Source organism: Nicotiana attenuata, chromosome 4, assembly GCF_001879085.1.
Source record: "Nicotiana attenuata strain UT chromosome 4, NIATTr2, whole genome shotgun sequence".
In the NCBI taxonomy this organism is placed as follows: domain Eukaryota; kingdom Viridiplantae; phylum Streptophyta; class Magnoliopsida; order Solanales; family Solanaceae; genus Nicotiana; species Nicotiana attenuata.
The window spans coordinates 1,478,748-1,494,667 of record NC_031992.1 but is presented as its reverse complement, the minus strand read 5'-3'; the positions used below and the strand labels follow the sequence as shown (position 1 = coordinate 1,494,667).

The 15,920-nt window shown below is 39.6% G+C and overlaps 2 protein-coding genes across 3 annotated transcripts; one reads left to right on the top strand and one right to left on the bottom strand.

The window, feature by feature from the left end:
• Positions 7,916–9,324, top strand: LOC109224805 (WD repeat-containing protein LWD1). The gene has a single exon (XM_019389340.1). It carries the CDS (start codon positions 7,997–7,999, stop codon positions 9,035–9,037), a length of 1,041 nt encoding a protein of 346 aa, XP_019244885.1. The 5' UTR covers positions 7,916–7,996; the 3' UTR covers positions 9,038–9,324.
• Positions 10,839–15,920, bottom strand: LOC109224804. 2 transcript variants are annotated; one of them, XM_019389339.1, is made up of 3 exons: positions 14,148–15,920; positions 13,940–14,058; positions 10,839–13,834 (listed from the first exon to the last, which is right to left on the bottom strand). In XM_019389339.1, the coding sequence occupies exons 1-3, from the start codon at positions 15,844–15,846 to the stop codon at positions 13,811–13,813; spliced, it is 1,842 nt and encodes a 613-aa protein (XP_019244884.1). In that variant the 5' UTR covers positions 15,847–15,920; the 3' UTR covers positions 10,839–13,810. The 2 variants fall into 2 exon arrangements, with proteins under 2 accessions (XP_019244884.1, XP_019244883.1); XM_019389338.1 differs by having other exon boundaries at positions 10,839–14,058.

Here is a 15,920-nt window from a genome sequence, read left to right as displayed (position 1 = left end):
ATTCCGGAGCAAGTCCGGCCGACGCCAGCATATGCCAGTCACTTAGAAATTGGTTAAGAAACTGGGGCAGAATTTTGAGAAGGATTCTCAAAATTCCGAAGAAGGTTCAACAAGTTCGTTGCTCGTAAACGGCCGAAGGATCACCTACCGAACTGGGGCAGAATTTTGAGGAGGACCCTCAAAATTCTAACACAAGAAAGCTGCGATGTCTCTGAGATGTGTTATAGTCACTAGTTCATCTAAAACTATTTGATAATTTCACCATGTTTCTAAAAAAATAACTCTATTTTTATCAACAATTGCACATTTTCGAAAACTCTATTTCCGTAACAGCCAGGTGTTACCCAGGGAAACTCAAACAAGGCATCCAGTATGAAGAAGCAAGGCCAGCGGACAAAGACACGAACCAACCTCCCCCTTACAAAACTTACAATTTTTCTTTGAATGTAGGCACATCGGACATAGCAATATCATTCGCAAATATATATACACGAAGCAAAATCACTATCAAACGGGCCACCAGACACTGAATGTGTCCCCAGCTAAGAAACATTCTACCCTTATTTGCTATTTGTTATTTGCATGGGACTAAGCCCTGTCCCGAATCTTGCACGAGGCTAAGCCCTGCCTCCTTATTTGCACGAGGCTAAGCACTACCTCCATATTTGCATAAGGTTAAACACTGCCTTCCCTTTGCATGGGACTAAGCCCTGTCCCGCATCCTGCATGAGACTAAGCTTTGTCTTCACATTGCATGAGGCTAAGCCCTGCCTCCATATTTGCATAAGGCTAAGCTCTGCCTTCCATTCGCATGGGACTAAGCCCAGTCCCAAACCTTGCATGAGGCTAAGCCCTGCCTCCACTTTGCATAAGGCTAAGCATTGCCTTACATTTGCATGGGACTAAGCCCTGTCCCGAATCTTGCATGAGGATAAGCCCAACCTCCATATTTGCATGAGGCTAAGCCCTGCCTCCATATTTGCATAAGGCTAAGCACTGCCTTCTCTTGCATGGGACTAAGCCCTGTCCCTCATCCTGCATGAGACTAAGCTCTGTCTCCACCATGCATGAGGCTAAGCCCTGCCTCCATATTTGCATAAGGCTAAGCACTGCCTTCTCTTTGCATGGGACTAAGCCCTGTCCCGCATCCTGCACGAGACTAAGCTCTGTCTCCACCTTGCATGAGGCTAAGCCCTGCCTCCATATTTGCATAAGGCTAAGCGCTGCCTTCCATTTGCATGGGACTAAGCCCTGTCCCGAATCTTGCATGAGGCTAAGCCCTGCCTTCATATTTGCATGAGGCTAAGCCCTGCTTCCATATATGCATAAGGCTAAGCACTGCCTTCCATTTGCATGGGACTAAGCCCTGTCCCGAATCTTGCATGAGGCTAAGCCCTGCCTCCATATTTGCATAAGGCTAAGCACTACCTTCTCTTTGCATGGGACTAAGCCCTGTCCTGCATCCTGCATGAGACTAAGCTCTGTCTCCACCTTGCATGAGCCTAAGCACGACCTTCTCATGGGACTAAGCATTGTCCCTCTTTGCATAAACGTTGCTCTATTACGGCACTATCTATTTGCTCTTCTGTCGGGCTAAGCTCTGCCCTCCATTTCACAAGACTAAGCCTTGTCTTGTTAACATCATATTATTGCATCTCATAGGCTGAAATATCGCCAGTCTGTCCGAAGGCTTCATAGTCTAAAGGCATCATCCTCATAGTCGGAAGACACCGTGCCATAGACTGAGGATCTCTCAAATTTGCATATCATTATTCAAAGGCGTCATGGTTCGAAGACACCATTTTCATGGCCCGAAAACATCATTTCATGGCCTGCGAATCTCTTATCTGAACAATTCATGGCCCAGGACATCATGGTCTAAGGACGTCATCCTTAACCGTCTGAAGACAACTTTCATGGTCCGAAGGGAATCTGAATCGTGTTTAAATTTTCGCACAGATACATGTTCGTAGCATCTCTTTATCTGCAGGTGACTAGTAAGCAACCGCTATCCCAGCAGGAGCGACCTCGCTCCAGTTCCTTCAACTATCTCAAACTTGACCGTTCACCATAACCACTCTTTCATCCATCTCGAAATTTCGTGTCCGTTCTTGTAATGACTTCATCGGTACATTCCGCCGATGGACCTAGAACTACACAAGGCCTGATTCCTGTAAAACCAGGGATATGTAGGCAGCTCAAAGACCAGAGTTCGGCCTCTATCTTTCAAAACATCCCATTCAGTCAAAATTGGCCATCATTTCTTTACCCGAAAACTCTTTCATCCTTCCCGGGTAAAGAGGGGCAGCTGTTGATACCCAATTTTTCCCTCATATTTTTTTAATATACATATATACTTTCAAAATAGCATATTTGCATCATCACTTAGCCTACAAACCTATACAGGCATTTTTCTATACTTTTCCATAATTTTTTTAGAGCTTCAAATTAATTTTTCTTATATTTAAAATTATATAAATATCTAGTAATTATCCTTCAAATTACTTTGTGATGACTTAATTACCCCAGATTATCATTTGCATCCGTAATACATGTTTCACATATTTTTATCCAATTTTTTATAATTTCATTAGCATTATTAAGCTATTTAACTAATTTTGCAATAACGGCCTATATTCTACAAGTAATTGCGTTTATTATATTATCTATGTCAAAGTATCATTTTTATATTTTTATAATATCGAGTTATTATTTTAAAATAGTTTCACAGCATAAATATTATTTTTTACCATTTATTAGAAGTTTTAATAATTTATTTTTATTATTTTCAAGGGTTTCAAGAGCTGGCCCAAAATAAGCCAAAATTTCGGACCAATTTACTGGCCCAAACACCCAAATCCCTAGCCCAATTCTCAGAACCCAAACCAAATAACCCATTAACCCAACCCCAATTAAATACAACTCGACCCAGACCCCTTTGAATCCTGGCCGTTGGTCTCGGAGATCAACGACCCTCATCCTTTCTTACCTTTTTTAATTCAAACGACCCCCCTAACCTAGTCATTTTGTTACATCCGCCGCCCTAAACTCCTCTCCTCTCCGTCTCTCAGATGCTCTCCAACTCGAACCCTAATTCCACCGCCGTCACTCACCTACTGCCGTTCATGGCGGTTCTTCACCACCCCAGGCCTCTGATGGCCTCTTCTATGCTGGGTACTTCCATGTCTAAGGTCCTTGAGAAGATTCTCAAGGGGCCAGGGCTAGTCTACTTACGCCTTTGGGTCTTTCTTGCCTGTTTCAGGCCGTTGTGGCTGATTTTGAGTAAGAACTTCTTATTTCGTCTTAAATCCGTGGGTTCCTGAGTCTACGTTCTCATCTCTGATTTACTTCTGAAAACCCTAAATTTTTTCTTTAATCTTCTCAGATCTGAGAAGAATCGGACCGATTTCACATGTTTTTCATAAAAAATCTTATGGTTTTTCGAGTGATTTTCCATTTTTGCTAAAGCTAGGGTTTCCTGGAAATCCTTTTCTCTAAACGTTTTCTGACTTTGAATGTTTAATCTTTTGTTTTTATGTGCTTTGTGGTCGATTTATGTTGAGTTTGTCTTAGCCCTAGTTGATTTATGCTAAAACCCCAATTTTGACATTTTGCTTTGATTCTGAGTTTGACCGTGTTACCTGTACACTGTTTCGTTCTATGCTTTGATTCTCATGATTTCTCCTCAGTCTAGTTTAAACGTCTTGTGATTTTTTTACCCTAGTATGCCTCTACTAAGGTTTCTGACTCGATTTCTCGACTGATTCTGTGTGTTTATACTTAGCATATTTGTGTATTTGTGGAAACATATATTATTCTCCTTTAAATCAATACTATCTTGGATTCCCGATTCACTAATTTGCTCCGTAAAAACTTAGGGGCTGATTCTTGATTATTCCTTTATTTGCGACCTTATTTAGTTTCTTACCTTATTTGATTAGCTGTGATACTTACTGATGCCTCAAGACTGTTTCCTTAATGGAACCCCTGCTTATTTACCCTTAATTGCCCACTCTGTACTTAAGTCTTACTCGATTTTCTTTCCTTAAATATTGTCCTGCCCTTTACCGTTGGGTAATTACCCCTTAATTAAGGGAGATTATACTGATTTTGTGCATAATTGATTCTGTGAGCTTCCTTAATTGCTGACTGATTGATCTCCTTTACCTTATTATGTTTTGCTCCTAACTACTATACATACTCTCCTCTATTCTCACTTCTACACGAACATCAGTTCACAATACACACACACACTCAAACTCTCCTCTTTCTTTGCTACTTGTGCTATTGTGGGTCTAGCCAACTGAAAGCCAAGGCTAGATAGTGAGACTATACTTGCTCTATATTTTGCACTCTTTTTCCTCAACTGGTATGTCTCTAGTTAAATTTGAAATCCAAACTCTATATGTTTCATTCCTGCATTAGTTCATTGATTATGAATTTGACCTATCCTCCTATTTACTTCTTGGTTTAAGCATGTCTAAATTCTGCCCTGTTCAACGTGCAACTAGTATGTCTACACTTCACATGTTTATCTGATGCTTGAACAACCTGTTTTGTGCTTAATCCCTCAACTGTGTGATCATGTTGGTTACTTAATGCATGTGGTTAATCCTACTTGTGTGTCTGATTCTGTCCTCTACATCTCTGCTCCATGTCTTGATTGCCTACCATCTTGGTTAATTTGTTAAGGCTATGAATTTCCTAAGTGTTCTATACATATTGTTGTCTACATGCTTCCCTGCACCCCATCCATGTACCCCAATGAGGTTCCTATATGTTCCCAATCCCTTTCACCCATGTGTGCAAACCTGCCTGCTATAGTACCTGTGAATCTGAACCTTCTATGATTTATTGACTGTCTACTGAATTTGCTCTCTTTTGAACTGTTTTCAAATGCTGTCAGTATTCTTCTAAAAAAAAATTAGCTTTTATTCCTAGTATTTTCTCAAAACTGGTCTATTCTAGAAAAACCTTTTTCACTCCTAAACTGTTTTCACTAAGTCTTTCAAACTATGTCAAGCACTCTCACTCACTCTTAGGTTATTAAGTTTTGCCCCTCTGGTATGTGTACTGCTTAGGGATCCGTGAGATCTCTCTGAATTCTGGCATATGAGGGCTGGACCTTTCCACACTGCACATAATCAGTCTCTATTTGAGAAAGGTCTGGGTGTGAGCACTGCCCGGGATCCTTGAGGTCCTTAGGGAACTCTGACACACCTGGACGCAAATTTGGCAATGAAACCCTTGGCATTTGAGACTACTGAAGGCCTGGTACCCCAGGTTTTCTTTGGGCCTGCATCAGGCTCCCTATAGCTTAATCTATATTGCATTTATGTCTGGTCTATAATAATTATTTGTAAACAGATATTGGGGTAACTAGTGGAAATGGAGGCTAGTTGTATGATACTGTGGGTAAAATTGGGTAGAAAATATGCTATAGGCTTTATATTCTGCAAATCTGCATTAGAAGCCATATTCTAGGATTGATGTGTTCATTTACATTTAAACCATGTTAAACCTGTGCATTAGATATCCTGTTTTTAGGGCCTTCACATTTACTGCTTCAGCATGTTGCATGCTTAATTCCTGGTTCTTCGCAAGTACTGTCACATAGACATCATGCTATTAAGTAATCTTAATAAAAACTGTCATTCCTGTATGCATTAGACACCATGTTCTTAAGAACTCTGTTTGCATCTGTTTGAACCACGTTTATTTAAATCAATAACTATCTATGAAAAGGTTTAAAAACAAACTCACGCATGGGTATCATGTCTCTAAATACAAATTGATAAATCGCCTGTTACAATCTGTATCACCTAGATCCAGCATGCCAATAGGTCGAATAATCTCAATCTGTTTAAACAGCTCCTGCAACTGTGATTGTGTAGAATCCCACGCCTAGGCAAGCCTTAGGTAATTAATCTCCTTGTAAAAATGAGAAACTGTGTTCTAATCGTGTTTAAACTGCTTAAGTTTCATAGGCTATAAAATCAATAGGCAAACTGGTTAGGATTTTTCCACCTCCCTTAAAACAAACCTTGCATATCCTGTATCTGTAACATTCATCTAGATATCATGCTCCTAGGTTTTCTGAACTTCTTCAAAATCAGCTGTTTGAGACGTGCTGTTTATTTGCCTATGTATCTGTGGAGGTGAATATGAGCCTTTTATTTGCTTCTTTAATTGACAGTCCTATGTATTATTTGTTGTCGCCTAGACTTTTTCCTTTTTAACACCTTAGGATTGTCTAGATCTGCCCAAGTCTAGAGGTCCTAAATTCCTCCGGGGCCACAAGGAAGGGACAGGTAACAGCACGCTTAGAGGTCGTTAATCAAACTCGCTTGTATAACCATTAAGGGGGGAGGGTAATGGGTAGTAAAATAATATGATGACCTGCGCGCTAATGTCACGTGTAGCCCCTCTAGTTGAGGAGGATTATCGGGCATTGCACGGATTGATCCTATAGGCTAATCAACTTAGGATTTCCCTTTCCCAATTCCTACATGTGTTTAAATTATCTAAACTTCTTTCATAAGTGTGCATTGGACCATCTCAGCTTCTTTGATCATATATGTATTTAGATTGTGAAAACTACCTTTATTTGCAAATATGTGCTAAGACTGCTTACTTGTTAATTGACTAATTCACATAGTTTAAGTTCGGCTGGGACCCACCGTTGTGGACCGCAAGGGGTGTCTAACACCTTCCACTCAGGTTATTTCGAGCCCTTACCCTAGTCTCTGGTAATGCAAACTAGTTACATGAGTTAATCGCTCTAGGTGCCCTAACGCACCTTAATCCGTTAGGTGGCGACTCTTCAAATACACAATTCCCAAAAAGAAACGAGTTGTTCCCCCATGAATGACGAAACCCGGACTCCGCGAGGAAAAATGGGGCGCGACACTTAGTGTAGTATTTTTTTTGATCAAGAACAAATAAAACAAGAAAAATAACTTATCGGATTGAAAGCTGCATTGTGGCAAGTCACTGCCTTGAAAGCAATTTCGACCTTATTGGGGTGCAAATCAATAAGACCTCGTCAAGGTTTCACAACCCTCCCAAACACGTGCATTCATGAGAAAGTTTGAAGTTTGCACAAATACATTCTTCCTCTACTGCATGTCTCTTGTATTATCATTCTGATCAGCTGGTTCGTTTGAGGCGTGGAGAAATAGCCCTAACTTCTCTTTTTTGCTTAGGACTTTGCCCTAGAAAATTCACTGAAGTTCATACAAATGAAGCTTTTAGTTTAGAAGTCTTAATCCTTTTTGGTGAAGGTGGAAGACGATTTGGCGGGAGTGGCAATCTTGAAAAATTTAGGGGAAAAGACACGTACTGGGCATGCTCTTTTATGGATGCCGTTAGTTTTTTTGATAAAATTTAACAGGAGAATGATTCTTGCAGCTCTTTAAATAGTACATGGATAATTTTTGTTCACTGGGATAACACAAGGATGTACCTTTGGTTTGGGCCTTAAGGATGATTTTTGCCAAAAACTCAATAATTTTTCAACTTTGAACACTAGTTAATTCCCTTGTGGAACTATCAAAATTATGTAATTCTATGTAAGAAACCAACCATCTTCACTTCACTCACAAAATATTCTCTAGTATGAGTTTAAAACTTTAAATATAAGATTAGTTTATCTTCCTTCATATAACTTGGATCTTACTTTAAACTTCAATATTACAGGAAATTGAACAACTTTTTAAATCAATTTTTTTTTTTTCCTAAAGAAATGTGATAAACGTCTTTCATTATTTTATCTTATTTGATTTTCTAATAATTAACACCAAATTCTGTACAATCACACAATGTACGTGCATAAACAAAGACTAGCACATTAAAGGACTAAAGTGCAATTTTCGAAATTATAGTTGGACTAAATAATGTTGACTTTCCTCATTCTTCCTCCCGATAATTAATTCCCTATCTTGTTTGTTCATTCAAGCCCTAATTCGGCGGAGACAGTGAGGGAAAGAACTCAGAAATGGGAGCGAGTAGCGATCCGAACCAAGACGGGTCCGACGAACAACAAAGACGGTCCGAGATCTACACGTACGAGGCGCCATGGCACATCTACGCAATGAACTGGAGCGTTCGCAAGGACAAGAAGTACCGCCTCGCCATTTCCAGCTTACTCGAGCAGTACCCGAACCGGGTCGAAATCGTTCAGCTCGACGATTCCAACGGCGAGATTCGATCCGACCCGAAACTCTCATTCGAGCACCCGTACCCGCCTACTAAAGTCATCTTCATACCCGATAAGGAATGCCAAAAACCCGATCTTCTCGCAACCTCGAGCGACTATCTCCGGATTTGGCGGGTCGCCTCCGATAACAGTCGGGTTGAAATGAAGAGCTTGTTAAATAATAACCGTAACAGTGAATTTTCCGGTCCGTTGACCTCCTTTGACTGGAATGAAGCTGAGCCGAAGCGAATTGGTACTTCTAGCATTGATACCACGTGTACTATTTGGGATATTGAGAGGGAGACTGTGGATACTCAGCTTATTGCTCACGATAAGGAGGTTTATGATATTGCTTGGGGCGGCGTTGGAGTTTTTGCTTCGGTTTCAGCTGATGGATCCGTTAGGGTTTTTGACCTTCGCGATAAGGAGCATTCGACGATCATTTACGAGAGTTCTGAACCCGATACGCCACTTGTTCGCCTCGGATGGAACAAACAGGATCCTAGGTACATGGCTACTATAATAATGGACAGTGCTAAGGTTGTCGTTTTGGATATTCGTTTCCCTACGCTTCCTGTAGTGGAATTACAAAGGCATCAGGCGAGCGTGAATGCCATTGCTTGGGCCCCTCACAGCTCTTGCCATATTTGCACTGCTGGTGATGACTCTCAGGCGCTTATTTGGGACTTGTCTTCAATGGGCCAGCCTATTGAAGGTGGATTGGATCCAATTCTGGCTTATACTGCAGGTGCTGAAATCGAGCAGCTTCAGTGGTCTTCGTCCCAGCCTGATTGGGTTGCCATTGCCTTCTCCAACAAGCTTCAGATTCTAAGGGTGTGAATTAGCATTGGCTCGCTCTTTCAGACAGCTGTGCAAGTAAAAAAAAAAAATTCCTTTTTGGTATTTTACTCCCAAAAAGTTGAGGCTTATTACTGACAGTAGTTAGACCTGAATAGCTGTGCTTTCGCCTAGAGCTCGATTATTGTGGAAGTAACTGGAATTCATGTGGTCTGTGATTCAGTTCGTCCACATTAATGTGGTTGGTCTGCAACTTCTGTAGTTTGTATTCTGTTTATTGAAAACATCAGTTGGATTAATTAATCATATGTGTTTTGATGTTCCTAGGAGGATTGTTTCTACACTAAGGAACTGTTAATACTTCCACATGCTAGGTTTAGAAATTGCGTGTTGTAAGATAAATAGTAGTACTAGCTTAAAGTTCTTATCAACTGATTACAAGAGTTTCAGGCACCAGTTAATAACCATTTCGGAAAGTTAGTTCCCGTGGAACTTCTCGAATTGGAGAAGTTGTAAAATGAGCAAAAGGGTAGCAACATGTGTTTCACTTCGTAAATGATTGTATTTAGTAACAGGGTTAACTTCTCATGAGACCTATGATTGCCATGCAAATCATTTAATAAGATGTTAGGCATTAGTTCCAGAATCTAGTAGCGGTTTTCGTGGATTTAACTGAACTTATTGCCGTCGGCTCAAAATATGTATGTGTCTATGTGTGTGTGTGTATATATATATATATACAAATTTAAAATTTCTACATATATGATCACACTCATTTCAAACCCACTAACTCTAGATTTACTCTGCCGGTTCGAAGCGTAAGTATCTCCAATGATTTCGGAGTAATCACTGCCTCAGTAATCAGCTACTTCCCAGCAGCTAAATTTGGAACTATGGGCTTGAAATATCCAACTGGAGGCAGTCATTGTCGTAATACCTATGCTTATTACCATGACGCCTCTGCTTGGTATTGGTGAAGGGTGAAGTTTTTCATCGTTGGAAACAATGATATATGGCGAATCTTTGTCCCTTTAATTGGTAGAGTGTGTAGTTTTTCATTGTTGGAGACTTCAAAACTTTTGGATTGAGATACAGGGAATCAGACTATGTGATACACCGGAATAAAGAAGATCCTGAAATGCTTTTGTATCTTAGTAGCATCTTCTTTGACTATTTAACATGGATCTTGTCCAACGATCAGCTTGCGTTTTGCTCTGCTATTGTTGTCCTTGGTATCTACTATTCAGTTGATAAGCTTCTCCAGATTAGAATATTCTCATATTCTGATACCAGAGACACCGTCTTGGGCCAAACTATTTGCAGCTCCCAGCTAACGCTCCCAAGTGTGCTCATCACAATAATCACCATGAAGGTTTCATGAATTTCATGCACCATGATGAATAGGTATAGTGCAGTCTTTCTCTGCAAGTTTTTGGGGCAGCAGATTTTTAGTGGATTGTAAAAGTAAAAATGTTTATCCATTTCACAATCACAAGGAAGAAAAGGGTTATTAATCATGGTAGTATTAAACAAGTCATTCTGTTATGTCTATGTGAACTTAGAATGGCAGGAGTAGGTACTTTGAGCTGGTTATAAAGCCATGTACATGTAGCAAAGAAAAATAACCTTTTTGGTTCCTTCACCACTAAGCGTGCATGTGTGGATAGTTCTAACTCTTTTGATATTTAACTGGATGCTGCATGCATTTTCAGGTCAACTGGATCACTTCAAGTTTTGATCCCCTTTTTTTTTGATGAAGACTTCAAGTTTTGATCCTTGTCATCATGCGGAGCAGTACCCAATTCCTTCTCGTGTCTTGAGAGGAAAGCGCAACAAGGTGATGTTGTTTACTTCATTATTCACCTAGTCTTGTTTTCCTCCTTGTGTCTTTGATCATAAAGTGTGACAAGTCGACGCTATGTATATTTGTTTTTCAACTTGAAAAGTTTGAAAATCTTTATTTTGCTGATGAGGGAGTGTGAAGGTGCAGCTCAGCTTATTTATTCTTTACCCTAGAATTGTGAGTTTTGTGCTGTCTGAGTTGTTTTTGGAACTTGAAACTTGGATTTTGTCCAATCGACGTGGGACCTCATCTAGTCCACTGAATAATATAGGTACTCTCTATTTCTGCCAGTGCTTTTGATTACGCCAATAGAATTTTAGCTGTAGTAAGCTTAAGTTATCTGAACTATGATGTCACTGGTGATAACTCCATTGATGCCATGTCGTCATGAGCTTGAATTTTGAAGGATCAACAACTTCACTTATTAGCCAGCGACACATCAGTGAAGTTGAGGTGAGATTAGATGGATTGAGGTGCGTAAATGTAGACACTTTATATATCTAGGCTCAATGCTCAAGGAAAATAGAATGATATATGAAGATGTTGTGCATAGGAGAATTTGATGGGAACAAAATGGGCTATGCATCAACAGTAGAACTTCCCTTTGCAAGAGCAGGAGGGCTGCCAAAACGTTCGAAAAAGACTTGGAACACCATACCAGCGGCTATTTGGTGGTGTATATGGAAAAAAGGAACAAAAGATGTTTTGAGGATCAGAGAAGCTCAATTTGGAAGATCAAATCTGACTGTATGATGCTTTTGGTGTAAATTGGAAGTATTTGAAGATGCTGAAACACAGTCAGGGTTAACCTCACTTTAGTATATTGCTAGTGGTAATCACAGCACCTTCTTAGTGCTGTTTTTTCCTGATATCAATATTAGTTGCCCTTTCAAATAAAAAAGATGTTATGCATAGGGTTAAAGTAGGATGGTTGAAATGGCGGAGTTGTTTGAGACTGTGGCGTAGTAGTTGTTATTGTTGGTAATGGAAGAGTCCCACATGAGTGGCGATAGGGAGGTACCCAGCGGCGGAGGCAGGATCTCCGCTAAGGGGGTTCAAAAAAGAAAAAAAAGTTAAAAAAGATTGTAGCTAGTGAGAATTGAACCAATGACCTTACAAAAGAATTTTGAACCCCTAGACCACTAAGCTATGCTTTTGGCTATGTCATGGGGATTCAAAACATAATATATAAAGGTAAAAAATAGATTTTACCTTATATATATAGTATAATTTTTCGGCGAAGGGGGTTCGGGTGTATCCCCTTCCGCCCCCTAAATCCGCCCCTGGAGGTACCTACCAAAGTGAAAAGGCAAGTTCTATAGTGAAGCCAACTATGTTTTATAGGAGTAAATGTTGGGCCTCTAAATCCAAACCTATCCACAAGATGAATTTCACAGAGATATGAATGTTAAAGGTGGGTGTGCTGTCATACAAGATTAAATAAGATGAGAAAGGATCAAATTTGTCAGAAGGAAATAGCATACATAAACGATGTAAATCCTTATATAAGACAATTTACCTTACATAAATCCTTCCTTTTTCAAATTATATATGCAAAAACTTCTATAATTTAATTATTTCCCCAACATTTAGAACATTGTAGTCTTAAAAACTACAAAATCTGCATGAACTAATATTTTTAGTATTTTGAAGTCAATTATGAACATTCCACTTTGACATTCCATTTACAGTATTTTGATCGTTTAAATTTGAATCAGAAAAAGAGAGGTTTTCAATTACTTTCCAGTTCCCATCCACGTCACTACTCCTATTCCTATAATTTTGTTGGCAACTTTCTTAAGAAGAGAATAACTAGGTAAAAGCGATCGAATGTGAAGAGTCATAAAAATAGGCTTAACTATTTCCTCTAGTTTTTTTTAATAAAATAGATAGTGTTATTAAATACTATAAATTTCCTCGTTCAAAATTCATCCTCCTCCACTATTACAAATAGGAACATTAATCTCCTCCAATATGTATCTCCGGAACTTGATTGTAAAGCAGAGGGATGTGGTTGCAAAGCATGTATTCTACGGAGAGTTTTAAGGGGCAGCACTCCATAGCTGCAAGAAAGCAGACACAAGTATTTTAATGTTAGCCAATCATGTTTTTCTAATGGCAAGGGACAGAAACATGGTCTTCTCTCCGTCATCGATACAAATAATGTTGGGTCTCATCATGGCAGGTTCAAGTGGTCCGATCCTTGACCAGCTTGTTTATTTTCTCAAATCCTACTCTATTGATGAACTCAACTATCGCTCTTCGTGGCCCTCTTTTGTCTACCGCTCAGTGTTTTTGAGAGCGCAAAGCGCAAAAAAGCGACAAGGGTTCGCCTCGCTTCAAAAGCGAAGCGCACGCTTTATTAAAGTGAAGCGCAATTCTTAAAAAACATAATGTAAAATTATAAATAATCAAAAACATCAATTTAAATACTTAAAATTAGGTACTAGGTACCACCAAATCATCCACAAACCATCCACAAACCATAGGACAAGCAAAATCAAAGCTACTAAATTACTAGAAGTCAATCAACATCTTATTCTTCTACTCTTCTTCTTCTTCAAGATTGTCAAAATCTTGAATTCCTCTAGTATCTTCATATTGCTCGTCATCTTCTTCTTCCCCCTCCTCTTCATGATCACTTTCCTCTTCATCAATTAGGGATAGGGATCGACTTGTAGTAGCCACGCTTTTTCCCTTCCTAATAGGGCTTGAACTTGGAGTATATCTCCTTAAACCATAAGGATTCTCCCCAACTCCACTACCAATCGCAACATCACCCCAAGTGAAATCGGAGTCGCCTTCAAATACTTCTTCATCTTCACAATTTCGGGGACTCCGGTTAGCCACTCATTAGCCTCATCAATATTGTCCAAAAGAATTGGATCAATTATATTGCGGTGGTTGTACCGACGCCTCAATGCTATATTGTATTTTATAAACACTAGATTATGGAGGCGCTTCAAGGTTAGTCAATTCCTTTTCTTTGTATGAATCTGCAAAAAAGATGTGTCAACTAATTAGTATTTAGTAGGAGTTTGGACAATTGAGATATAATCTACTTTATCTCAAAACACGAAATAATTCTTTTTATTTCTCACGTGTTCAAAAACACTCCAGTTCCTTTCACATCCGGATGAGCTACAAGTTAAGCTTAGAACTTTGATGGCGAAAGTCTGTAACTCCGGAGTCTCTACACCATATTGGTCCCACCATTCAACTATAGAAGTCAAAAAAAATATTCAAGAGTTAATAAGTATAAAATATACATTGAAGTTAGAGCTATAAAATATAGAAACACTTGGTCACCTGGCGACTTCGTCGTTCTTTGTTTAATAGCAAGTCGAAGCTTAAAAAGTCCTTCAGCTGCCTTGTAAGTAGCAAGCTGATCTACTATCTTTTCTTGCAAGTCTTCATCTGGGTTCAACTTGATAACAACCTGATGGAATCCTGTCCACACTTCTTTAGCCAATGAATTCTTCTCATGCTGCTCATAAAAGAGTGATGAGTTCAGAATAAGTCCAGCTGCATGCAAAGGTCTATGAAGTTGCTCATCCCATCTTGCATCAATGATCTGAAAGACCTTTGCATATTTTTGCTCATCACTGAATGATGCTTGAATAGTCTCCTTGGCCCTATCCATAGCTTCATAGAGGTAGCCCATTGATGGTTTTGCCTCCCCATCTACCAAACGGAGTACTTTAACCAAAGGGCCACCAATTTTAAGAGCATGAAGGACATTATTCCAAAAAGAATAAGAAAGAATAATGCGTGCAACCTCTTTCCCCGCACTTTCCTTTGCAAATTTACTCCTGCTCCATTCCTCTGAAGTGACCATCTTTCTCAAATTGTCTTTTTGACAGTGGAGACTACGCAAAGTCAAGAAAGCAGTGGCGAACCTTGTCTTGCCCGGTTTCACCAAATTTTTTTGCATGGTGAATCTTCTCATCATATTCAATAACAAGGGCCGCTGACAAATATAAGAATGTAATCTAACGCCCTGGCCAAAAACTGTAGAGAAGGGTCTTTCCTTGAAAATATCCCCGAACATCAAGTTGATACAATGAGCCGCACATGGAGTCCAATAGACATTCTTGTACGCTCCTTCAATCATGCCACCCGCTTTCACATTTTCACTTGCATTATCAGTGACCACTTGAACAACTTTGCTTGGACCAATCTTTTCGATAGTGTTCTGAAACAAGGTGAACATTTTGATGTGGTCGGTGGATGAGTCACTAGCATCAATGGACTCAAGAAACAAACTTCCCCGGGGAGAATTCACCAACACATTAATAATCATTTTCCCCGTTCTTGCCGTCCACTTGTCCATCATAATGGAGCAGCCGTACTTGTTCCACACAACTTTATGCTCCTCAACAATTTTATTAGTCTCCTCCACTTCCTTATTTAGATAAGGACCTCTTATTTCATGGTAAGTGGGAGGCTTCATTCCAGGTCCGTATTGACCAACGACCTCAATAAAGTCTCCAAAAGTGTCATAGTTGACACAATTGAAGGGGAGCCCAGCATCATAGACCCATCGTGCAAAAGCTCTAACTGCACGATCCCTCAAAATGTCTTTAGCAATTTTTTGTACATCTTTTCCACCGCCCTTTGCTCCCGGCTTCTTTGAGAAGTAGCAATCCATAGGACCTTTAGTCGATGATCCATGGCTTGACCCATCTCTTCCCCGTTTTGTTGGAAGTGACAATTCTTCAATATCATCATCATCATCATCAAGATTGGTCACCATTGGTTGATGAACCATTTGATTTTTTTGCTCCTTCTTCTTCTCAACAAAGTTCTTTATTTCTTCCCTCACCTCCGGTGGACATTTCGGACAACTTGTGACGTTTCTATCGCCACCAATTAGATGGTATTTAAAGCGATAAATGCCACCCGTTGTAATCTTGTTGCAAAACTTGCATACAACATTTGTATTCTTCTCATTAACTCTCTCACCATAGCGCCAAGCTGGGTCTTTCTCTTTCGAATTTTGAGACATTTTAATATCCCTATTAAGATATAAGAAAAAACATAATCAATAAACTGAAAATACATATAATATATATAATAATT